The sequence below is a fragment of the Numenius arquata genome, chromosome 8 (assembly GCF_964106895.1).
Source record: "Numenius arquata chromosome 8, bNumArq3.hap1.1, whole genome shotgun sequence".
In the NCBI taxonomy this organism is placed as follows: Eukaryota; Metazoa; Chordata; class Aves; order Charadriiformes; family Scolopacidae; genus Numenius; species Numenius arquata.
The window spans coordinates 5196784-5222083 of record NC_133583.1 but is presented as its reverse complement, the minus strand read 5'-3'; the positions used below and the strand labels follow the sequence as shown (position 1 = coordinate 5222083).

Below are 25300 nucleotides of genomic sequence, written 5' to 3'. Positions count from 1 at the left end.
GAAAGAGCCCTACCGAGATTTGTATTTATTTTTTAAATCCAAGTGCAAATCTCTTTTCTTTCCAGGGAACTTGCACAAGACAAGACAAACTATGCAGGACATGATACCCTGGTATTGTGTCCAAAGAAAATGAGGGGATGACCAAGAGAGTCTCAAACTGTAAACGATGCTGGGGATGTCAAAGTCTAGTGCCGTCAAGCACCAGAGAGATTGGTGTTGACGGTAAACGGGAACTTAAAAGGTCACTTCGCTAACGCGACACTAAGCGTAACATACTTAACACCTACGTACAGCTTCCACTGCCATCCAACAAAGCAGAGAAACTACTTCACAACTTACCAAAAACAGACACTTCAAAATGAAAAAAAACCCCCAAAAACTCACAGTATTGAAAGGCAAATACTGGCACCCTCCCTAGGCAGCTTCTCCCGTCCCGCTCAGGGGGTTTCAGCGGTGCCTTTGGGTGACCTTCATGTGTCAGTATCAGATTACTGCCATTTTATCCATCCCACTTTTGAAGATATTATAGATTGCCACTTGTTCCCTGATAGAGCCTTAAGAAGCACCTCAAAACAAAACAAAGAGCGGGTTTATGGAGAAGCGGATGTAACGCACAAAGGCGACAGCCAGTGGAAATGAATGGGGAACTCTGTTTAACTGATCTAAGTACTCACTTTGTTTGAGCAAATAGAGGTGGAAAATGAAGATTTTAATCCAATACATAAACAAACAGCTTTGTGGGCACAACGCAAACCTATAATCTTAAATTGTTCAATCCTATTTTTGTCTGCGTGCAAGCACAGTTTCTGTAATCTGGAGGCATCCTCGGTCTCGCTGCCGGAGACAGACTTTTAGAAGATCTGAGCATTGGCAAGCAGAAGCAAGTTTTAGGTCTGTTTGATTTCTAATGACACATTAGAGTAGGTGTTTGTTTCTGTCACCCCCTCCTTCCCAGGAACGCATATTCGTGGTTGGGTACTGGTGATGCAACACTAGTTAGTGGAAGCGATTTTATAACAAGACATGATTTTCAAAGAAGCAAAAGAATAGATGATGTAAAAATCAAGATTATGCGGGTTTTTTTCTCCTGGTAAGGTATTTGCATGCAAAATACTTAACACAATAGAATTATTTCCAAATAATGCAATAGTGCAGCGTCATTACATCGAAGTGCAGCAAATAACCCTCTGGCAAGTAAAACGTCTTGCGTAAGTCAACTTATTCGTGACATACGACAGAGCAACGAAATCCATGTGGGAAGCTGAAAACCACAGAAATGTCCACTTATTTTCTGCTGTCTCCAGCCCGGGTTCCAGTAAGGAGGGGAAAGGAGAAGTACTTCCACAGCTCCTCTGGGCCTGATGGATAGAGCAGAGGTGTTTTTTTACCTCTGCCGCCTTCAACCTATGTTGCTTTGTAACCCCCCCCAAGGATCTCCAGAGGGTCCGGAAGCAAATTCACCACCTTCTCCGACAGGGACGGCTGCCAAAGGTGATCCTTGCGCAGCCCCACGCGCCCAGACCACTTCAGCCACGGAACTTTTGGAACACATCAGCTGTGCTGCAGCGTCACTGAAGAACCATGCTCTGGGACACAAAAGCATGGGAGACAGAGAAACCACAGACAGCTAAGCCCCCCCCCACCCCAGAGTAAAAATGACAGTATATCCCAAAGACAGACGGGAACACACTGGGAATTGGGGAAATTAGTGGCTAAAGCACTAGCAATAAAGCCACCCGTGCTGTATAGTTTAATACAACCCTTCTGTACTGTGCGGAACTGGGTACCACGCTCATACACACCAGCAAAAAAAGTCACGGGTGGATATAAAAACCAGCTAAGCAGAAGCCTCAGTAACAGTTCTTCTGCCACACAGTGGTCCATATTTTAAATATTCAAGATGCTGACATTGTGCATATTCCACTCTCTCTCTCTCCCACATCTGCTTGGGCCAACGATCTTTGCCAAAATACTAGGGGAAGTCAGTGATGGGGATAGGGAAGCATCCTTGATTTTTTTTTTTTCTACTACAGTTATGAAGCATCTGCTCACGTTCTAACGGTGCGGAGAACATGCCTGAGCCACCTGCACGCTGAAAAAAATCAATACCACATCTCCCGCTTTCCTCTTGCAAGGGGTTTGAGCAGAGCACCCACAGAAATTACAGAATTGCCTTTTTTTTTTTAAAAAAAATTCATTTTATTTCTCAGGGGCAAGGGGAAATGACCTCATCTTTGCCAGCTGCCATGAAACCATGTCGGTTTACGGTCCAGGCAGGAGCACAGGGCTCAGGCTCGCACCACATACACCCTCGGTCTGATGTGGATGGCACAGTCCTCGAGGCAAAATGCCACGATTTTGGTCCTGTACAGGAGGAAGAGAGACACGACTGGGAACCAAGACGAGTCTCCCGTGTTTGTTTTAGAGCCCAGTGAGCTCTAAAGTTCATCAAAAGGCGCTGACAGAATACAGTTGGTGAAAATGTCACAATTCTCTGAGTCAGAAACACCCGCTGTATTTGATTTAAAATCAAAACGGAAGCAGTAGCGATTAAATCCTTGTACCAACCATACTCGAATGCGAGTTCCTGTCTTCATGACAAGATCATTTGAACGGATGTGATTTGCAGTGAAGTTGCACTGCTGCAAATCCCTCTGAATTCTTACTAAGGTGGCTTAGCACCCCATTTCCTCTCTAAACTGTGAATTTTAAACCCCCGGTAATTAAAAAAAAAAAATAAAAAATTTTAAAAAATCAAGGAAAGCATTAAGTCATATATTTAAATGGACTACTAGATACTCATTCTTCCATTTAAGCCTCAGTAACTGCCCAGAGAGCAGGTATGTGAGCTGAACAGAGAATCGTCTGAGCAGAGTAAATGCCTCTCACTGCTGGACAAAGCTTAGCAGAGGGTCGCGGGCCTTGGGGAGAGGTGGCATTTGATGCACGTGGCCAGTGGCTGCTCTTTCTAGAGCTGGTTGGCAAATTCCTGGATGCTTTTTAAAGCTGCATTTCTCCCCTTCCTCATTACTTTAGTCCACGTCCAGACCTAGGACTAGAACAAGCTCATGTTTTACATCAAGCCCTATTGGAAGTAGCAGGAGAGGTATATTACATTTTAAATGACTACACCAATTTAAGACAAATCAGGTTAAAACTGCAGCCTACAGGCTGAAATCCCGTCTTCTAATCGGTGTGCGCTAACTTGTATACTCACATAGAAAAAAAAATACAGAGCTGTAGCATTGCTGTTGCAATCCAAGGCCAGCAACACACCCCAAATCTCTGTCCCCCATCCTTAGGCATCTTGTGGCACTACTATTCTCCCAATACCTGTTACAAGGACAGCGCTGGAGCATTCGCAAGAAAACTAAGAAGATATCTGGCTAACATTCCCCTTCTCCTCTACCCCCATCCCTACTGCAAAGAGTATAACCAGACTGGTTAATTATACACATCATCTTCTGGTTTTGACGTATGCACTGATGGGTTTGGATTGTTAATCAACATTATGACCCCCCAGCGCTCTACGAGTATGACGTACCTCTTCCCAGCGGCATCCCCTCTTCCAGCCCTGGGCAGAACTGCCACAGGACCCGGACACCCACTGCCCTACATCCCTTCCTTAGAGGAATTGAACACATTTCTAGACCATTTAAAAGAAATGCCCATTGCAAAAAAAAAAAAACACACAACCCAGTATTGAACCCATCACTTATCTCAGGTGGAAGTTCCATTCCTGCACTTGAATTAATGAGTTTCTCTACTATTTAAAAACTCTTTTTTTTTTTTTTATTTTATTTCAACCTTGTGCCGAGGTGCTGTAGTGAAAAGTACATCAAATATACCCAGACGCGCACGATTTGAAACGCTGGATTTTAAATTCCAGCACTGCTAGCTAATGAGAACAATTTTTTCCCTCTTCTTCTTTGTAGCATCACTTCATGTACTTACATACCATAATCACATCCTCCTAGAGCCTCTATTTTTCCAGGGTGTAGATCTTTAATTCCCTTTAATCTGTCTTCATAGCCTATTCCCTCCAACTCCTTTATCATCCCTAGCTGCTCTCCTCTATATTTGCACCAGCTCCTCTTTATCCTTTCTGCAAGAGACTGGCCAATTGTACATCACACTCTCAATGTGGTTTAACTGGTTCTGCATAAAGTAGAACAGGAGGGGGGGAAAAAAAAAAAAAGAGGACTCGGATGCAACACGCATGTTTATGCCTCCCGTGACGGCATTTACCTTTTTAACTAAGACACGGCACAGAGTGTCCCACCTTAATTTCTCAACCCCGGTTATGCCTCGGCCATTTCCCACACAAGCTATGCTGAGCAGCTGACGCGTCACGTCAAACCGGCAGTTTGGAATTTTTATTTCCTAGCTGGGCTACTTTCTACTTATCCCCGCTAAATCTCATTTTATTCCTCTCCGAACAGCCTCCTAATTTATTCAGATGAAAACGGATTGATTCAGTATCTTAGTTTAATTAGGAAAAAAAATGTGATCCCACCACTTTCTTGGGTTTTGGGTTTGGTTTTTTTTTCCTGTGCTTTTTTATTATTTTGTTTTTAAACTGACTTTCGGCACAGCAATCCCATCCCTCTTCCACACCCAATTCGTGTGGCAGAGGGAGGTGGCAGTGGCAGGGCTTTGGCCCCGATTCAGCAACGCTTTTAAGAACACGCGCATATTTAAAAACACAGGATTAGACCTTGGACTTCACCAAGACCGAGGTGTAAAATTACAAATGTACATACATACTTTGTAAAAAGATCCTGTTTGCCAACCTTATTTTACTGTAATTTATATTCTGTTGTTACATTTAAATTTATAGTAAAAGAAAACACTGAGAAACAAAAATCTATTCTTGTTTAACAAATTATATTCTGTTACACTTAGAGCGGAGGCAAGTCTTTCACCCTTACATAAACCGGCGATACTTCAACAAATATGATTAACACGGATTATTCACGTCAGTATTTTTCACCCCCGTCCCACAGGCACAACAAAACCCGCGCAGAAGGTGACTGTCACATCGCATCCAGCCTGGCAGCTCGCTGGGTGAGCCCGCACCCACCGCACACCCCGCCGGCAGCCAGGGCAGCGCCCCTTGGCAAAATGTTTATAAAAAAAAAAAAAAAGTAAATAATTAAGATAAATGATGACTCCAAGGGAGAAACACAGTTAAAAGCACTGAATTCTCCCTGCCGCGTGCTTTCCCTCCGAAGAATGCTAGTTAAAAAAAGCACTAAAAATCGAGAGGACACAAGCCTGCTTCCCCAGGGAAGCGTGCTGAATCACACAGGTAGTGTAAATATCATATGCTGCTGCAGGTGCTAGGCGGTCTATTTGTTTATGTTTACTGAAAGGCATAACAAATAGTCACACTAAAACAGAACAACATTTGGCATTGGAATGCTATATACCAGCGCAGCCATAAATCACGTTCACTTGTTTAGGTTTGAACCGCTGTGCAAAGCTAACGCTGCAGCCCCCCCTTTTTCAGGGAGATTTTGCTGTGATTTGTCCCTTTCCGGGGGCACCCACCAGCCCCTGGGCTGGGCAGCATCGCGATGCCCGGTACGGAGGGGCTCAGCATCCTTCCCAGGTACAGCACAATCAAGAAAAAAAACAGGCAACATCCCAAAAAAAAAAAAAAAAAAAAAAAAAAAAGGGGGAAAAAAAAATAAGTAAAAAGCAGATTTGTGTGACACACAAGGCCAGCTAACATCGTTTACAGCTTTGCAACTTCTGAGTTAATTCACAGTATAAACAACGAGGAAAATGTTTCTTCCGAGCAAGACTTCCTGTAAACTGTTCATTAGAGCGGGGCTGGTGCACCTGCTGATTAACCATGCGCTCCAAGAATAAACACAAACTCAAGCCTCAGAGATTGTTCTGGAATTTGCTCAGAGCTGATTTTTTTTTTTTTTTTTCTTCCCTCCTTCCCCCACATTATAAATTGGATTCTACAATAAAACAAACAGCAGAACATAGGTTGCCGAGAGTTAAAAATCTACTTTTTACACTACATTGACCACAGCACCCACAGGCACAGCTACAATGTCTTTCTATGAATGGGACAGATTGCCATATGGATGCAGACACCGAACAAGCTGTACAACTCCTGGCGACAAGTGCCTGGGGGACTGTCCTATATTAGCACCACCTGTGCTGGGGAAAATTGTGCTCTGCGTATGAAATGGTATTTAAGGGCCCATCACGATGTTATTTTTGAGTACACACAAAAAGGAAAATTACAGTTAAAAAGAATTCGCTGGCCGGCGGATCTGTTGCTCAGTTCCCGAGACCATTTCCCAAAGGAACAGTTATCTTCTATATTCACGCAGCCCAAAATGACAAGCTGCGACACATATTAGCAGTTTCCCTGCCTGGGCTTATACCATCGTTTTAACGAGAAGAATACACTTTATAATATACGGACGTCTTTCCTGATCACCCAGGAGAAACTACAGCCCTCCCACCTTAAAAAAAACACCAGCTATATGGAAAAACACCCCGCGGCATCACACAGACGTCGCCCCGGCAGAAAGCGATGCCATATACATTTTCCTCAGACTCCTTCTCCCACCCCTCGATGCGCAGCAGGTAGAGCCACAAACCCCCATTACCAAATTTCGATGCGCATCTCGCTACTTTGAAAGTATAACCCTGTCTGAGGGACAAAAATAGAGCTCCAGATTAGCACAAGATGTCGAGGGAGGGGGGAGAAGGGAGAGAAAAAAAAAAAAAAAAAAAAAAAAAAGAGGTTTGGGCAATACCTAGCTGCTCTATGAAAGGAGGTTTCCCCCCCCTCCAAACTGCAAGAAAAAAAAAAAAAAAAGGATGCCAAGAAAAAGAAAAGTAAAATAAATTGAATTAAAGAAAAACAGTTGTAAAGCGAACATTACAACCTGGGAAAAATGATGTCATTTTATTGAGAAACTCGTTTTTTTTCCATTAAACCATAGTGAAACGGATAAAGTTTATACAGCTTAATGGTGGAGTTTTACTTTAAATGCTACTCAATATCTTAGCCGTACGATATAACACGATATAACAGCTGTCATACTAACTGCTCGATTTTTATTGAGCAGCAGAGAAAACAGTCACACAAAAATCACCTAACTTCTCCCTCTACTTTTATGGCATTTTCAAGGGTGTTTCTGTTCCACTCTTCACTCGGGCTGCGATACCTACGATTAAAAAAAAAAAAAAACCAACATACCACTGCTCTTCATTAGCTCCCTGCTCGGCTCTTTAGGACAGTCAGATCTCCCGAGCAAAGGCTGAGGAAGGACAACGTGCACACGGGAGGAAAGAAAAAGAAACAGGAATCCACGGTGCCGTAAAAGAAAAACAGGTCCCTTTTTAAGACTACTACATAAACACCTCTAATAAAAGAGGAGGACAAATTTTCATTGGACTTTTAAGTATTTGGACAGGAATGTTTTAGTAAAAGTTTAACTGCAAAGTGCACGCAATTAACAGAAAGCCATCAGCTATTTCTCTGGTATGTAAAAATAGCATTAAGCTGTATTAAATGCACGTGTAAGTATCTCAGTTGCAAGAAAAGGGAGGAGATATGCAAAGCACTCAGATATCAAACAATGATCTGTTGGCCAGATGGAGGAATAAAACAATACATATGCTAAAATTTGGAAAAGTTCTGTTAGGCGTCTGCCAAGGCTCACCCAATCTATTTTAAGTGCTTTTTGATACATCAGCTTAGTGTTTGGAGTTGTACAACTGATGGTTATTACACGGGACCAGAAAGCAGCGAAGCGTTGGCGTGCAGGAGCTCCCCGAGGCCGGCGAGGTGTCAAACCCAGCACCCTCACCCACCAAAGGGCCACACCAAGTCATCCCAGCCCGGTTAACCTGGCACCTTTTGGAGGGAAAAACAAATAAAATAAACTAGAAACAATTTTCCAGGGTTTAGGGAAACAATTCTTGGAAAAGCATCATTTGATGAGAGAGCTCCTGGGCAGGGTGAGGAGCAAGCGATGGTGCACAAGTGACTCAGGAAAAGGTTTCTCAAAAACCCGAGTGCCGCGGCAGACGGGAGGTGCAGGCAACGCAAAGGATGCTACACACCCGAACCTGAAAAGCAGAAACAATAAAAAGTGCCTGATAAGACTTAAAACTGGAGACCAGCAACTCCAGGTCTGAGTCACGGCTGGTATTTTTCAAAGCTGATTGCAGAGAGAAGTGACTCAGACGGGGAGAGCACACAGGGACTCGTGGCGAACTCTTTGGTGGGGGAGCGAGCGCCCAGGGACCAGGTACGGAGATGCTTTGGGTTCTACCTGCACATAACTCTACTGACGGTGAAGCACAACGAGCTAAAATCAACGGCACAGAGCAACTGAGAGGCGCCGACGGGGATGAGCAGATTTGATGCTGGCACCAGTGCAGAACGAATGCCAGGGACTGCGCGGAGAGACAGGCCAAGGGAGGATCAGGCCCCGGGAGCATATGGACTGCAGGCTGAACTGTTTCATCCCGAGCATTAATAATGGACCGAAATCTGTAATTCTTAATTGTGCTGAATCCTAATGCCTTCATCTAAGGGCCTTGGGATTCTGATGGAGGATCAGCTGGCGTGGATGATAACAACAGTGGAACACAACGCGGTAAGCCTAACCAGCAGATCAACGGTCTGCCACGGTGTTCCTCTCACTTCCCTTCACAGCCTTCTCCAGGCTCCTTCCTCCCGTGATGCTGGCAAGAAAAAGTCATTTAAAAATCCCCTTGTTTATCCCATCTATTTTTTCTATGAGATGGCTGCTTGCTTATGTGGAACGACAAGACTCGAGCATAGTTGGAAGGGGTATGAAGACAATAAGGGACAAACGTGAAGTTGATGGCAGATGGAGAAAGGTCTCTTGGACTTGCAGCCTTTACCTCCAACTCTTAACCTTATCCCTTGCAAAAAGACACGCTTCCTAAACTACCAGGTCTGCACCTTCGTTAAATCCCTTGTTAATGACAGTCTCCATCATCCTGTCAATGCGGAACGGTGCCAGGGGACGGGACCAGCACACGGGCACCCCCAGAACCCCACAGCACCCCCAGACCTCCCGGTTCAAGCCCAAGCCGGAGCAACCTCCGCTCACCACAAAGCACTGAGGAATTCTGCACCGTTCTGCTTTTCCAAACCTGACCCTCATCAGGAATATTCCCAAGCATGGGATGCCTGCTGCTCATCAACGTATGAAGTTAGTAGTCACCTAAAGCGACCGGGAATCCACTCGCTCTGTTTTGCTGGTTTTTCTCTAAGAAAATGATCAAGCTTCCCCCAAATAAGATGGGGTGGAACGAGATGGAAAGCGGGTACTGCCCTTGACATTTCTAAGCACAGCAGACGTACTTAACTGGCTCCCGTTATTTATTTATTTACTTGTGTAGAGAAAATGCTTGTTCCTGAAGAAGCCCAAACGCTGATAAGATGATGAGAGGTTTGCATGCTGGTTGATGGTCTCACTTTCGCTTATCCTGAGTGAATACAAGTATCTATAACTAAATATTTCCCTTAGGGTACTGATGACTGAGGTATGTTTATTGCATTGAGTGAATTTATATATATAATCAGCACAATAAACATTATTAAATTGTCTGAGTAAAATCAAAGCATGAAACACACAGTCAGTGCTGAATTCTAATGATGCTGAATGCCCATGATTGCATGGGGAAAGGATCTTAACAAGCCTTGATTTGAGCTTTGGCATCCGCCTCACAAATCACACGAAATGTTCTCTCTTTAATAGTGCTGAATATTGATAAATGTCTCTGCACGGCACAACAGGGAAGTTGGTCTCTATTGGCAATCTTTACCAAAGTGTGTTTTTTCCTTCTCTACACTCAAGGGTTTACCCTGAATGATTTAATTATAATTTTCCTTGTGTAAGACAAATTAAAGAGGAGAGTAGGAGTGTCATGCCAAAGCAGATTATTTATCTCCTTAACAGATTGCTGTGCACCAAACCCCAGAGCTGCTGCTGCTGCTACTTACAGAAACTGGGCAAAATGTGGGACAAAAGCATAGATGTAATATACATTTAAAGCCCAAATGAATGAAAGCATTAACCCATTATTTATAGCTAGAATTGTTTCGTTCCTGGGAAAGCCATACACATGGTGCAAGCAGAAACCAAGAGCAGCACCACGATGCTCCCGGGTCCCTGCCCAGGAACGGAGGATGCCTCCTGCTTTTGAATGTATTGTTGCTTTTCAAACATCCCGGGGCGACTCCAGCCGCCTGCCTGCCTTTTGATTTTTTTTGGCCATAAAGGAGAACTTTTGCTGTCCCTCAGCTCTGAGCGTGGCAGCCCCACACAGCCGCAGCATGACCAGTGTCACCGGTGCCACCAGAGCTGCGTCTCCGCATCCCGTGCGGGACTAAAGCTCCGCTGTGCGCAACCGTGAGCCTGGGCTGGCAGCACGGCGACGCGTGGGCACGCCAAGCAGCCAATGACTATTTCTCCTGCTATTTTAAACCCCTTGTTTATAACCAAAATGTGTTTTTACCCAAGATGCTGCTGCTCACCCGATGGCTTTTAGGCAGGAACCTCTGCTGCCGCTGCGGTCAGCCAAGTGCCTCCTGTCTCCCGGGTCTCGAGCAGCCTCCCAACCTCTCCTGTGGGACCAGGAACTCCGTAAAACACAGCCTGAACCATCCTGGTGACATGTGCCAGAGATGACAGCGATGATAGTAACTCCCACATAAGCAACTTGCCTCCCACAGCCCACTCCTTCTCAAAAGCCCAAGAGGAAGGGGGGGGAAAGCAGCTTTACAGCACACCCTAAAAGTTAATGTTACCTGTATATGATTATTTATTGCTACTGGGCAGTCGTTATGATGTGGCTCTGCCTAACTGTTAGGACACTTACAGCTTTTACTATGTGCTTTTTATTGTTGTTTAAATCTAAATAAATAGCTCTTGGTTGTATCAGACCAAAGCTAACGGCCAGTTGCATGGAAGGTGCAGGAGGGAGAGGGGAAGCCGCGACACAAGTTGTGGGCTGGCCCAAGTTGTGGATTTGTGTGACAGGAGGAGGAAGGTTGATGTCTCCCTCGTGAGCCCCTTCAACAGCCCCGTCTGACCTGCACTCAGGCTCGGGACCACCACCACAAGTGCCCCTGCGTTCCCAAGCTCAGTCACGCTGAACCAGCTGGGTACAAGAACACGCAGAGATTTGTCTCCAACTCTGGCCAAGTCATGCTCCCACCAGATCTCGAATTATTTCTAGTCTAAACCTTTGCAATCAAAAAATGACCAAAACCCTGCTCATGTCTGCGCTCGCTCTATTGTAAGTACACTGAAGTTTCGCCTTCTGTGGGCTTTCAAATATACATCTGACGGCGGAGCAGATATACTCGTTTCTCACTGCTCCCTCACTACCCCGAACTCCCTGCCTGGAGATAAATACCTTTTCAGAAAGGAAGCCAGTGCAACACATCTCAACGAGAGGAGCTTCTGTGTCATATGAAATCCAGGCAGGCACCACGGTGCCTGATGAGACTGCAACAAAACCCTTAAGTGCATCAGTAGGCATTCTTCTGCCCGTAGCCTCCTGCTCTACTTATGGATAAAGATGTAATTCAATCACTGCAGCAAATGGATGGCGTAAACCTTCCATGTACCAAACAGAGGCAAGAGAAAGCAAATCCGTAGCTCTCTTATTTGTATTCCTAAATATACCTACCTTTGTATTTTGATATTGTAGAAAACTCAATAGATACCTAAGGAAAGTATTATGACAAGCTTTAACAATACAGCTATCGATTCTATCACTAAAGATTTTAATAAAGTTTTCTAACCTATACAGTCTCAAACAATACCATGGCATGTTTATGCCTTCCTAATTAATTTATTTGGGACTTTACTCATAAAAACATACGTATCGCCTTGCTTCTGGATCCCAATTGCCTCCAGGCCACAATTCTAGGACTCAGACACATGGATTTCCAGTTCTGCTGGGCAGTACACGCAGAGAAAATTCTTACTTCAGAACAAATTCCTATGTATTTCCACTGCATTTCAAACTCAGCAGCAATGGAATACCGTTTCCTCGGTTAGATTGCCGTTAGCAGACAGCACGTGCCTCTGCTCAGTGAAAGAAGATCCATTTCACTGCATGGGTTTCTGTTTTATATACTCGGCAAGAAAAACATAGATAAAAAATTTATTGAAAAGTCATAAACCCATCTTGTTCAGCTTTATATGCAGCAAAAAGGGAATTTAATTGTTTAATAAACATCAAATTGTTTTTAGTATCCCGGGTGAGTCTTCATGAAAACCATGTCCTTGACACTTACATGCATTATAAATGTATATGCTGGTGTTCCCCCCCATGTCCTTGCAATGGAAATAAAACGATGCCTTACACACACAGAGCAGTTCCTTCAACAGTGGTATGCTCTCCTTTAAAAATCTACTCCCAACAGCACTATTTTCTTAATATTAGAAAGATATAAGAGGTATTTGTATAGCTTCCCTATCAATCTACTCTCAGACCACCAGAAATATAAACTCCACGGCTTAAAAATTCCATTATCCTCTTTCTAATGAATGAAAGGAGGACGGAAAGACAAAGCCATCAGTTTCCATAAAATCCAAGCTCTCACTAGCGTCTGCTGTAACGTTTCTAGATGGGCAAAGGGACTCTCCTGAATGCAAAGAAGCCCTGCCCTCGCTGCTGTGCCCACGGAGACCCTTCTCCTCCTCCTCCTCCTCCTCTACCAGCAGCGACAGCACCCACAGCCTGAGATTCTGGGACCATCCGAGCTCACCGTAAGGCAAAGTTATGTTGTTAGACACGCCTCAGTGAAATCTGGGGGTGTAAAGAAACAAACCTGCAATAAAGCATCCTTGGGAATAAAGCAGAACCCGCGCCGAGAGGCACGTCAACAGACAACCCCTGATTTAAGCCATTTCTTTTAACAATGCACACCTAGCAAGTATAAATTAACTCACACTTTTAAAAGCCAAACAACACCAGTTAGCTAATTTTATCAGCACTTTAAAAAAAATCCGCTTTGTTTTAGAGCAACCTGGTGAACTTGAGCCTACCCTGCCTTGTGAAAGCAGGTAAATACAGAGTAAGAAAAGGCAAACGTGTTAGATGAGATGGGACACAGAAATTTGGCAGAAAAACGGGCAGTAAAAGAGCCTGTACTGACCAACAGATTCTTTTCCTCACCTCCAGCCTGGACACCCGAAGAACATCAAGAGTAACACCACCTGGGATGCAAAACTCAAAAAAACCAGCTCACGCCCTTCACACTTCTCCCAATATGCTTATCCAACGCACTTCTAATTAGCTAATTGTGCCCGCATTGATCCAATTAACAAGCCATAAAGATCTGAACAAAAGGAGCGTATCCTACCCAGTGGAGACTCTATTCAACCACGCCAAAACCAGACGGGAGCAAGACGTGGAGGACAAAACCGAGGCCAAGGCGGTTGGCCACCGCTCCCAACCCTCTTTCCATCCTTTGGGCGCGCTGTTGGGAGATGCTCAGGGGTGGAAACCCCACTCAGAGGCACCTACCTCTCCCGTTTAGGAGTGTGGACCGATAGCTGTCCGTTAGTTGAGGCGTGCGGGTTGATGATTAAGGAGGTCTTAGACGGGGCGGAGGAGGAGACGCAGGTGGTGGACAGGTCCAGGCTGCTGTGGTTGTTGCTGGCTGCCTCCTCCGCTGTGTGCGAGCTTGTCACTTCCTTCCAGAGCTGCTGCAGTTCTGTTGGAATCATGCCTGAAACAAACAAATTGGATAATTAAATCAATTAACAGCTAATTCGGCCGTCTTCAAACAGTAATTAAATCAAAGAGTCAGTAAACAAAGCCTAGTGTTAGTTTTGTGTGTGTGTGTGTGTGTGTGTGTGTGTGTGTGTGTGTGATTTTGCACATGTATTTTTTTATTTAATAACTAAAAGCTAATAGCGAACACTGCACGTCTCTGCGACAGTTCCTGGTGTGTGACACCTGCAACGCCTACGTAATGCAAAACCACGGGTGTGGGGCTGGGGGGGTCCACACAACACGCCACCCACCCCAAACACCATGGTCGTTATTATTATTTTTCGTAATTAAAATTACAGAGGGCCCATTCCCAGAGTACCTACTCAGGCAGAAATCACCCCGAGCTCGCAGCATGATGGGAAGCAAAGGTGGCCAAGGGCTACTCTGCAGTAGGCTTGAGAAATTGCATTTTTCTTTTTTTTTTTTTAATTTTTTTTTTTTTCAGGAAAGCGAATACTTTCTAACCTGTTTTTAAAAGAAAGGACGGTCTTAAGGAAAAAAAACAAATCTCAGCTTTATTATTATGACAACACGAACCACAATATGACTAATTTTGTGCTTAAGTTTTAAATGATGACAAATAGCTTTGTTATTAAATACAGTTTTTATTAATCACTTTTAGACATAAATTATGAATTCATATTGTCTTCCTGAAATGCTTTTCAAATTTTAACAGTCAAATTGATTATACTATGATTATTTCATTAACACACCTATCTTTCTCATTAATTTTGGTTTCTCAAACTGCTCACTTAATTGATGGATGTGTCTACTGAAAAACTGTGTAACTTTCTATACAAGTAACACTATTATTACTGTCATTTCTTAGATCATTGCTAATGAGCCATTCAAAAGTAAAACGAAAACACAGAATAAGCTTCAAGAAATAATAATTTGAGAAAAAAAAAATATATAATTTTTTTTAATTGTGCCAAACTGGACACCAGGCTTAGGACATAGAATTCCACGAGTAAGTCAAGTGAAAAGTTTGCAAACTCCAGTGTGCCAAAGCGCAGGCAGCGTGACACGGGCTCACGCTGAGATCATGCTTCTGGATAAAGCTTATGTTTGTGACATGATCAAACAAGTCAAGTTTCTGCCAGTGAAGGCTGTTTCAGTGCTCTTTCAGAGAAGGCCATGGGAAAAAATTAGCAGTAGAGACGCATCACTTAAAATATTCAGGAGGGGGAAAAAAAAAAAAAATAATAAAATAATAAAAGCCAGTGTCTGTGTGTTTTTAAAGAGGTTTCTCATCACTGCGCTCCCGGATCATCACTGGGATGACGGTTCATTGTTTCAGGGGATTGTAGCACTGGAGCTATCCTAAGGAAACCTGCCATTTTCTGAGTGCAGAGCAGCAGCTCACACCGGCATCTGTCTCACCAAACCTGAGGTATTGAAATAAAAAAAAAAAAAATAAAAAAAAAAATAAAAAAAGAAGGCAGTATGCATTATATTCATTTGAAACACATAATAAAAAATGCCAAGGTCTAAATTTAATTTATTTTTGTCATTTAGAATACAATGGATAGATAATCATCTCAACGTGATCAGCCAAACATCTTTACTTTGCTAAACTGTTAAAGATTTTAATTATGCTAGCTTTGGAGAGCACTGGTCTAATGAGGCGATAGACTCCAGAGAATCTAAGTGGTTAAGAACTGTGAAATGAGTCTGATAGGATTTTTTTATATTCACCGTGGATCGTTTGCATATCAAAGAGGAGTAAATTATTGCACGACAGACCAATAACCTTCCCCGCCTTTCCGAGAGTAGCATTAACAAAAACAGTTGGTCTCCGGTAACGGTTCACTACAAAAAAATGCTAAAATCCTTAAGTATCTGCAATTAATATATATTATGAAAGAGGCTTCAATTTATACATTAAGCGATCAGATATTCTTAGGACACATCCGTTTCTCTAAAGCCACGTCATTTTCCTTTCATCAGGCCCAAATGCCAATTATATTTTGATGGATTTTGTCCCAAATGAGCATTTAGTTATTAGACATATTCAATTATTGCTTTTCCCCTGAAATTAAACCTCCGAGCAAATTAAACAAAGAGAAAGGTCAGTACACAAGCTTATGTCCTGTTTTCCTGTAGCGGGGGCTATTATTTTCAAACACCTTGCGAAGTGACAGTGTGGGATGTATTTTTAGCCAACGCGCCTGACAGGACTGTCTGTGCACTAACAATTACCTGTGAGCGCGGCTGACCCTTACACCGCTGTTTACTCCATTGAAACAATAGTGAATAGACTTGTCTGTTGATGATAACATATTGATATGAGACCATATGAGTCGACACCTATTTTTATTTTCCAGAATAAGCAAATAGGAAAAGAATAACTGGTGCTTTTTTTGCTCCCCCCCCCTTTTTTTTTTTTTTTTTTTTGCCACCACTGCCTTATCTGGATTTCTGCAGGGTTTTAATTAAGAGGCGGGCTCCCACTCTCTCTCCTCTCCCTGTCCCCCGTTCTCCTCTCCCCTTCCCCTCTCCCCCTGGTCACTTCTGGATCTAATAACGCTTCATCCCAAGGAAAAGCTCGCAAGCGTTACAGCCCTTAAAACATACATACACAAAATATTTATACCTCGCAGTAGATCCTCTAAAAGTCAAGGGGTTTGCTCTAACTTCCTATACAAGCGTAATTCCTACTGGCACTAACGACAACTACACCGCACGTAAAATAATAACCCACCCAGTTGCGTGGGGGAAAAACACTGGAGACAATCAGGAGGATTTCAGGCTGGGCAACGTTAAATTAAAGAGTTAACTGTGATGTCATACACGTCTGCACACAACCCGTCGCTTAAAAATGACCACATCGCTGACGTCACTTGATTAATAAATAAAATTAAAAAAAAAAAAAAAAAGAAAAGAAAAGAAAAGAAACCACCCCATACCTTCCCTCCTCCTTCCACGAATTTAGTTCTTTTGGAATAATCCTGGAGAGAATTCCTGACTCTCCTGTCAAACCGGGCAGCCGAAAGGTACGCTCATTACTCACCCGGCAAAATGGTTAAATAAAATAATAGAACAAATGGTAAAAGCAAGTCAAATAGATCCACGAACACTCGCAATAAATTATGTAATTTACCATTTAACAGTTTCATTTTAACGAGAGCTTCAATTTAGCGAGAGCTAAATTTTAAGTCAGGTTCCCAGAACTGCGCTGCAATTACTTGAGATGGCTACAGCCGGGGCTGCGATTCCGTACGTACCGGTAACGGGATTTAGACCCGAAACCGCCAAATCTCCGGGAGCAATCGGGAACCCAGATGTCTCAGTCCTATTACTTTCACTTACTGGTGATCTGAAGTGTGATTTGCAGTTTCATTTACTAACGATCTTTGCAGTTTCATTTACTAACGATCTAGCTCTCGCAGCTCAGAACACTGCTGAAACGGGGCTTATTTTTAAATTGCTGATATGTACAGATGTAAAATTTAGATTATAGATGTGTCTAAATACAAAGCAGGAAAGATTACACAAATATAACATTAGAGGATGTGCCGTTTTGTGTAAGACAATAGGCAAGCACTAAAAACTAAAATGAAACTAAAATACAGCTTTAAACAATGTATTAGCTCTAAAAACATAACAAAAAAAATCACTTATGAAGTAGCATTCTCTCCTAAGAAACATTTATTACTATTACAGATACTTAAGAATAAAAGCAAAATGCTTTTAACTGAATTCATAGCTACATTTACTAGAGGGATGATTTTTTTTTTTTATATGCACATTTACAGTATTTGTCTCAGTCTTACAAACTGTTCTGAAAACAAAAGGGCATGATATATGTAATTTTTTTTTTAAATAAGAAGTGTCCATTACCAATTATTTTAAACTATAGCCCTGGCCCTTCATTGCATTTTTCAGGACAACTAGTCCCCTTCATTATGAAAGAAAATGTAGGCGCAGGTTTAAAAAATGTATGTTGTGGGGACAGTTGACAGATTACTGCTCGCGGAACTCAATTTCCCAACCCCAGGTATCACCGGCTCAAAGACAAACAGAGTTGCTCAACCTCTTTGTGTCCTTGTACCTCCATACCCAGGTGACCATGTTCAAGCAAGCAGAAAGTTGATTTAAACCTCATAATGACATCAGTTTTAAGCCATCGTCTCTCTGATAAAAAAGGATAGAATGTGGTGCTGTACCGCAACCCGCCTGAATTCTCAAGTTACTCTTTCCTCCCGCCGCCGAGCCCCCGGCTCCAGCCGCCCCCGGCGCTCGCAGCTCATTTCCCTGCAAGAACCAGCCCTTTCTGCTTGTCTTCACGTCCTCTCCGGCGTGCGAGTCGGCACCCCTTTAGGTTTTAAATACCTTCCTTGGCGAGGACTAATAGTTACACTACCCTGCTAACCATATCAATCAATGCCAGGACGGCTGAATTACCTACTGGTGTCTCCGATGTGTTACCGCACAGATTACACTTCATGCATCACCACATTCATTTCTTTCACATTACACATGAGCGTGTCTTGTCACTGCCCAATTGCCCTCCTTTGGACAGCTTAACTGATGTACTATACAATGAACCTTAGCGAGCAAACTTAATAGTATAGGAGCTGTGGGAAAAATTAGAAAGGTTGAAGCTTGAGTCCGGTGGGTGTGTGGGAACAGCCTGGGATGCTTCCAACAATAAATCTGAAGCGTAATTAACGCACGTTACACCGTTTTGCAAGTATAAATGGCATTTTGTCTACATGCCCTTTTTCCTAGGCTCGTTTCATGCCTTCTCCCCATCACGCCTGACCAGCCACCACCCCAGGCCTGATCCTGCAGCTCCCAGTCAGGCACCACCTTCCCGCGCATCAGTCCCTACTTGAGCACAGGAATGGTCTAACCAAGTGTCCAGCTCTAAAAAAAAAAAAAGCTAAACTAAGTCTTACAGAGGGAGGTGTCAGGTCCCCAAAAGCTTAGCCTTTCAAGACAGGAGTAAGGAACTCAAACATCTTTGAGAGCCTCGCAAAACTAAGCCTAAATAAAACATGCCAGCCACACAGCAGACTCCACTCCCCGCTTCTGTCTCCCTTTATCCATGGAAGTTAATATTCACCAGCCACCTCGCCCTCCTTTTGCAGCTACGCAGAAAAAAAAGGAGGGTGAAGAACAGAAGCAATTTTGTCCCATCCCTCCCGTTTAACCGAATAGAGCTGGATGTAAACTCATTATATGGTTTAGCAACTAGTAGCAGCCCTAAGGCTGCTCTGAAGAGCCCAAATCACTCAACCTGAGCTGGCTCAAGTTGTTGAGGTAGATGTTTAAATTTATTATGGGGCAAGGGATGGGAAAGGCACGATTATTCAGAAATATCAGCATCATGGTTGAAAGACCTGGTCTTCCCTGAGCCTTGCCAACTTCGAACAGTCTGCCTGAATCACAGCAGCCAGAGCTCAGGCAAGTCTGTTAAAATATCCCCAGGCTTGCAGATAAAACCCAGTTTAAAAAAGAAAAATAAATATTCAAGCCAAGGAGGAAAAGAGGGAATAAAACCCCCAGGTTGTAATCACTCTCAAAAGTATTATGATTTGCGTAGTTCGTGCTTTCAGTGTATCAATAATATTAAAAAATAGGGATTTCAGCAAAGCAGTAACTTCTTGCAGAGTGCAGGACGGAATAAAGATGTAGGAGGATCTAATTGTCAATAACACCATTAAAATTAAAGGGAGTTAATCCTGATTTGCCTCAGAGTGGAGGGAGGAATGAAGCTGCGACGAGCTCAGGCAGCGAGATGAAGGCCGTGTAAAGAACCATGGAGAGGAGACGCTGCCACCTCTCCCTCTCGGCTGCGGCAAAGGGCAATCAAATTTCTACACTTCGGCAGCGTGCGGATCGGAGCTCCTCTGAGCACCAGAAAGGGCCCAAATAACACACTGAGAAAAGGAAAAGCTGCTCTCAGGCTACCCTTAGCCACGAACCCAGCACCCAGGCACTGCCTGCCTCCCGCCAGCCAGAGCGGTCCACGATTTCAGCATCACCCTTCTCAAAAATATGTCTTTATAATGCCCACCCTGCCTGTCAGGATTTTTCTGTGCTTATATCATGAGCTAGGAGATCTCCCTCTCCCTCTCTCACTGAGTGACGATTTTGTGTGTGTGTGCATGCTGTCACTTTGCCGGCCGGCCGGCAGCCCCCAAAGCCCTCACCTACCTTGTGCAAGGGGCTGCAAAGGCAGAGTAGGTTGGCCAGGCTGGATCGTCAGCAGCCCCTGACGCTGCAAGGACAGGAGGTGCTGCTGTTGCAACTGCTGCATCTGTAGGAGCTGCTGCTGAAAGGCCAACTGCTGCGTAGCCACCTGCTGTTGCTGGGGCTGGAAAAGAAAAAATAAAATAATTTTTTTTTTTTTTTTTAAAAAAACCCCACATTTGTCAATACAGAGTAAAGCGTTAACGGAGGATTTACAGGGCTCCTTGTCTCAACACACTTCAACTTCTGATGGCAGCCACCCGGTATGAAGGCAAGCTAGGGAGCCTACCACCCCATATCAGAGACCCCAAGACTCGCTTAGGTGCTGGAGGTAGCCACAGGACTGCAGTCGATTCCTACCTCCAGTGGTGACTTTCATCCTCCCCAAACCCCTCCTGCCACCCCAATTAAAAATGTATGCAGCGTTCCTCGGTCCACGCTACCACATCACCCTGGTCCACGTGGCCCTGTTTCACCCCAGAATCGGCCGCTTTTCAGCGGTGGGTAACGCAAACCCTGCTGGCAGCGGATAAAGTCCCGGGTGATTCTTGGAGGCAAAAGCACGTGTATAACGTGAGAATCACATCACAGGATCACATCGCACTTAGACGTAGTGAGGAACAGCCCTGCGCTGCGCTCTGCTTGCTCATGCAAGGGTTGTCTCAATTATTAAGGCAGTAACACTGGCTTAATTTATGGCATTTTATACTTACTCTCTCCTTATTCATCCATCAAGCCCCACAATACTTCCTGTTATGTTCAGAATCATTCTGTGCTGTATTTAAGGCTGCTACTCCTGCACTTTGAAAATTTTAATTATTCTCACTAGAAAGAAGATGGAGTTGCTTTCCTCCACAGGGATGTGAACCTTGAACCTTCGAGGTGTAAAAGAACATGTTGCTTTTCTCACTACTGTACCCGGAGAAGCTTTTAACTACTCTGTTTATCACTTCTGACATAAATAAATGAGAAAAAATCAGACCTTTGAAGAAGAAAAACTTCATCTAATATTGTTAATTAGCCATGACAAACGATGAAATAACATTGTAAATCTTTCATAGAAACAGCCACTAGATTTTAATTACACACATTCATAATTTAGCAAACAACATCTTACTTGAATGCGAGTGTTTAATATGTACAGTACTCCAGGCTTCAGAGTCCTTAATTTTGTTCAGTTAAGGAAGCCTCTAGGTTTTGCTTCCATGCTCATCTTGTTTTTTTATTTGCTTTGTTCTTTAAAACCCATGAAAGGCTTTGCATTTTGATAAATATCTTTTTATTTATTGTACAATGACAGGAGGAAAACTTTTGTTGTGTAAAACATCAATACATCATGCCAGTGTTTAGCAGTTCCTTGTGCTAGCCAAAAAAAATTAATGTAGATTTCCTTAGTAATTATCTGAGTGATAGAAAGATAATACAGTGCAGTAGTACAATAAATAGAAGGAAATTATCTAATATCCCTAATCTGCTAGGAATCATATCAAGGTGGAGGTCTTATACACATTATGGCTAACAATTATGGAAAGAAAATTAACTCTTGCAAAACTACACACTTTCACAAACAAACCCCGGCCAGAACCCAAGGTTTTTGTCGCCCTTCCTTGGCTCCCAGCCAGAGGATCACTGGCCCCGTTCCCTGCTGGTGTCAAACTGGGGAAACAAACAAACAAAAAAAAAAAAATAATCCACCGGAGCTGCTGGAGTGGGACCGAAGGACACCAACCAGGGGTCTGGCCCCCACCTTCTCGTACCACCATGTCCCATCAACCTTAACACCGCAACCAACCGCATACCCACGACTGTACCGGCAGTCAGTCTATTTAGCTTATTTATAAAAAGTCCATTTATTTCCAAATAAAATCTAGGACTTCAAGAACACAGTTAAACGAATAGGTGTTTAGGTCTTCTGAAACGGGGAGAGTTTTCGTTTCTCTGCAACAGCTTGCTCAGGCAGATCCAGTTGTTGCAACTATTTGCAACAACACCAGATGAACGCAAGCCCCAGCAACAGTTATATTCAGAGCTCAAGTGATGTTTGCCTCCATAAATATTCATTTGCTAAATATATATATAGTTAATATATACTTATATATATAATAAATGGTATTACATAAAAATCTAGTTACAGTAAGCTGTGTTTTACCTATTTGCCACCTGAGTGTAAAGTTAGCATGTTGGGTTTTTTAAAAAAAAAAAACAAAAAACAAAAAACCAAAAAAACCACCTTTATATAAATTTGACTGATGCCAGTTTGGTTGTCTTCTCAGCTATCCTAAGAAAAGCTCTTGAACACCCTCTACTTTGAAAAGCCAGGATATAAAAGTATACAAGGCCCATTGTCCAAGAAAGAATTTAAAAGCAAGACACGTTGCCAAACTGCGCTCCCCACCCAGTTACCAAACACAGGATACAAGGCAGTTTGTTTACTTCTCACAATTGAATGCATACAAAAAAGGTCTCGGTGCAGTCCTGTTGTCAGGTCAGTAGTCAGTGTTAAAATGCTGAAATATCCTGATAAAACTTGCATTTTTGATCCCCTCCCTAAAGCTTCTGTCAAAGGTCTGTTTTCCTTTCTTGGGTTACTCCCTACTGCCTAACATAAACTGTCACAACTGCCGGAGGACAAACGGCCCCCTTTGGAAAACAACCAGTGCTGCCCTACCGACCGGGATCCTCCTCTTGAGCCCCCCCCTCACCCTGGGGAGCCCCCACTTTGCCGGGGAGGAGACAGCCCCCAGGAGCGGGGCTGAGATCTCGCCCCAGCCCCGCTGCCTCTCGGGGATCACCCTCTGCTCCGCCGCGAGTAAAACCCCCCAAAAAACCTTACTGGGGTTCCCTCCGTCATCCTTTTTGGGGGTCCCATCCCTGTAACCAGCGGGGCTTGGGAGACTGGTGGTGGTTTTCTTCTTTCCCCACGGTACAATAGGGCAAGGCACCAACCAAACGACTTGGGGGACGCGGTACGCGAACACGCTTGTTCCATCTGTCGAGGTACAAACTGGGCCCTCGTTAGCACCGTATTACCCCACCGTCGGGTTTTGGTCGGAGAGGGAGGGGGAAAATAAAATAAAATAAAAGACCACCGCCTGCATGTTAACTTAGCAAAAATAACCTCCCCAAGGCAGGAAAAACAGGGCTGAACGAACCTGCGGGGTGAAATGCATGGCTGCAACGGGCCTCCACTAAAAACATCTGCGAAAATACCTCCCTAAAACCCCAGAAAAAGCCGAAGTGACTTGGGCCCCTTGTTCTCTGAACAGCTCTCGTGCTAAAATGCTCTTCTTGAAACAGGAAGGAGTCCTTTCTTATTGTTGCTTTCGATAGTGCAATATCAGAAGTGTGACCACAGTAAATCAGTGTGTTAGATATTGAAATGCCATCACATTGTCTAACTTCCCTTCTCGTCTTTTTTAACACAAAGTTTTTTTTTTTTTTTCTTTAAGCTCCAAGCCCTCATCTTTGTGTCTGAGATGCTCTCCTGTCTGACAACAGCAATTTAGAAGAGTTAACTTTTATCGTTCATTCTGCTGTGTAACTTTCCCCTTCAAATTTCTTTATCTGCCCTCTGAGCTCATCTGAACTTTCATGTTCTCCCAGCATGCAGGCTCGCATTCAAAACTATGTCTAATAGACCAAATAAGAGGTTAATAAGAAGTGGCAACAGAAAGAAAAAATACAATCCCTGGTAACTGATAAGAATGACAGTGGCAGCCCTTTATTGTTTGTCTTCAAATATAGAGTTAAAGATCTTTAAAAAACTAAATTTTGACGCCTTTGAAAAGAAAGAAGCACAAAATAACAACAGGGGGTTATTGCCTGCCAGCCACAGGGGAGAAGCTCCATAATTCTTATTCTCCCTTTTGAAGGCTGTTAGAAATCTGATTCAAAAAAGCAACAGCAGAAGGAGAAAGCCTCTTGAGGCTATCGCCATTTCCTGTGATCATGCATAATGCGTTTCAAAAGTGGGTTTTTACCAATTCTGTTGATCAATTGCACCTCCTTCATATTCCCTCTTTTTTCTGCTGTGTTTACATCTGATGTGACTCAATGACAAGCGCTGTCTGAGACTGTGAAACAGACCTGTCATGTTGATTTATGGGCGCATCAAACCACGACTTGTCCAAACTGAAGCTCGCAGTTCATTAATTAGAGAGTTGTGACTTTGAAGTCAGCTTTCAGACTGTGGTTTTTAACATTTGGCTTAATTTATATGCTCTTGAATGTGGATCTCTAAGGAAAAAACTGAAATTCCCTTCTTGTCTTTGAACTTCTTTTGACCGCACAATAATCATTTCTTTGTCCAGAGTGATGCCTGCATCCCAGAGTCATTAACGCGCATTGAACTGCCACTGATGAGTAAGCCCTACTGAATTAGAAAAACAGCCAGCAAAACAAAGCTGAGAGCATTCTGCACAGTGATATCTCACAATTACATGCCTTCCCTCCCTGTGCCATTTCCATTTTAATTACTGTTAGTCCTTTAGATTTACATTTTAGACACTTTTTAATCTGTTCCCTTTTTATTATAGTGGCGCCCGTAAGCGCGCTATGGTTAAGGTTGTGTCAGCGTTTCCATTATAAACCCCCCTATTTTCAGGGGTTTATAACTCAGCTGGAAAAATTCACTCTGGGTTGAAACTTGGCACAGGTGGCACGATTTGCCGAAATTTCGAGGAGGGGGGGGACGGGGGACACAGACATGAAATTGGTGCGTGCTTCGAGCAGCGCCACTTGCAAAGTGACGCACAGGCGCTGCCGCTGTCGCAGGACACGGCGCAGCGTGTCGTGCCAAGAGGCGGCTTTTGAGGATCTCCCCAAGCCAGCGGTGATGTCAGATTAAACATGAAACTCCTTGGGACTAGAGGGGGGGAAAACCCGGTGCCTTAAAAACAAATGCAATTACAGCAGAATTAAATTTAAGCACACCAAAATCAACAAAACTTTAGGATGTTGACAGGTATTTTGAAAGCAAGGTGTGTTTAAAGGAGAGGCAGAACCCACCCTGGCCTGTCCCGTTCCTGCCACGGACCATGGTGGCATCAGCGTGAGGTCTTCCGTCACCACGCCACGAATGGCCAGCGTTCCTGTGCTACCTCTGCCCCTCAGACCTCGCTTCTCGGTGTCACCACCGATGCTGCTCCGCTGCGGTCCCTCCTGCTAAGCCCGTGCGCAACCAGAACATCTCCAGTTGGCAACCACAAGCCCAAACTCAACATCTCGCGGCATTCTGCAGTGTTTGGAGAGGAGAGCACCGTAGCTGGGCCTGCTGCCTTGCCCC

The 25300-nt window shown here is 43.7% G+C and overlaps 1 protein-coding gene across 10 annotated transcripts in view; it reads right to left on the bottom strand.

Annotated features, from left to right (window-relative positions):
* Nucleotides 1–25300, bottom strand: part of FOXP1 (forkhead box P1) — a 166189-nt gene that overhangs the window by 45415 nt on the left and 95474 nt on the right. For 8 of the 10 annotated variants that reach the window (XM_074152037.1, XM_074152034.1, XM_074152032.1 and 5 more), the window contains 2 exons: nucleotides 19981–20134; nucleotides 13564–13768 (listed from right to left, as the gene is read on the bottom strand). In XM_074152037.1, the coding sequence (XP_074008138.1) occupies nucleotides 13564–13768; nucleotides 19981–20134 (359 nt within the window). Of the gene's footprint in view, nucleotides 1–13563; nucleotides 13769–17822; nucleotides 17826–19980; nucleotides 20144–25300 lie in introns of all 10 variants that reach the window. The other 2 variants (XM_074152041.1, XM_074152033.1) reach the window with 2 other exon arrangements.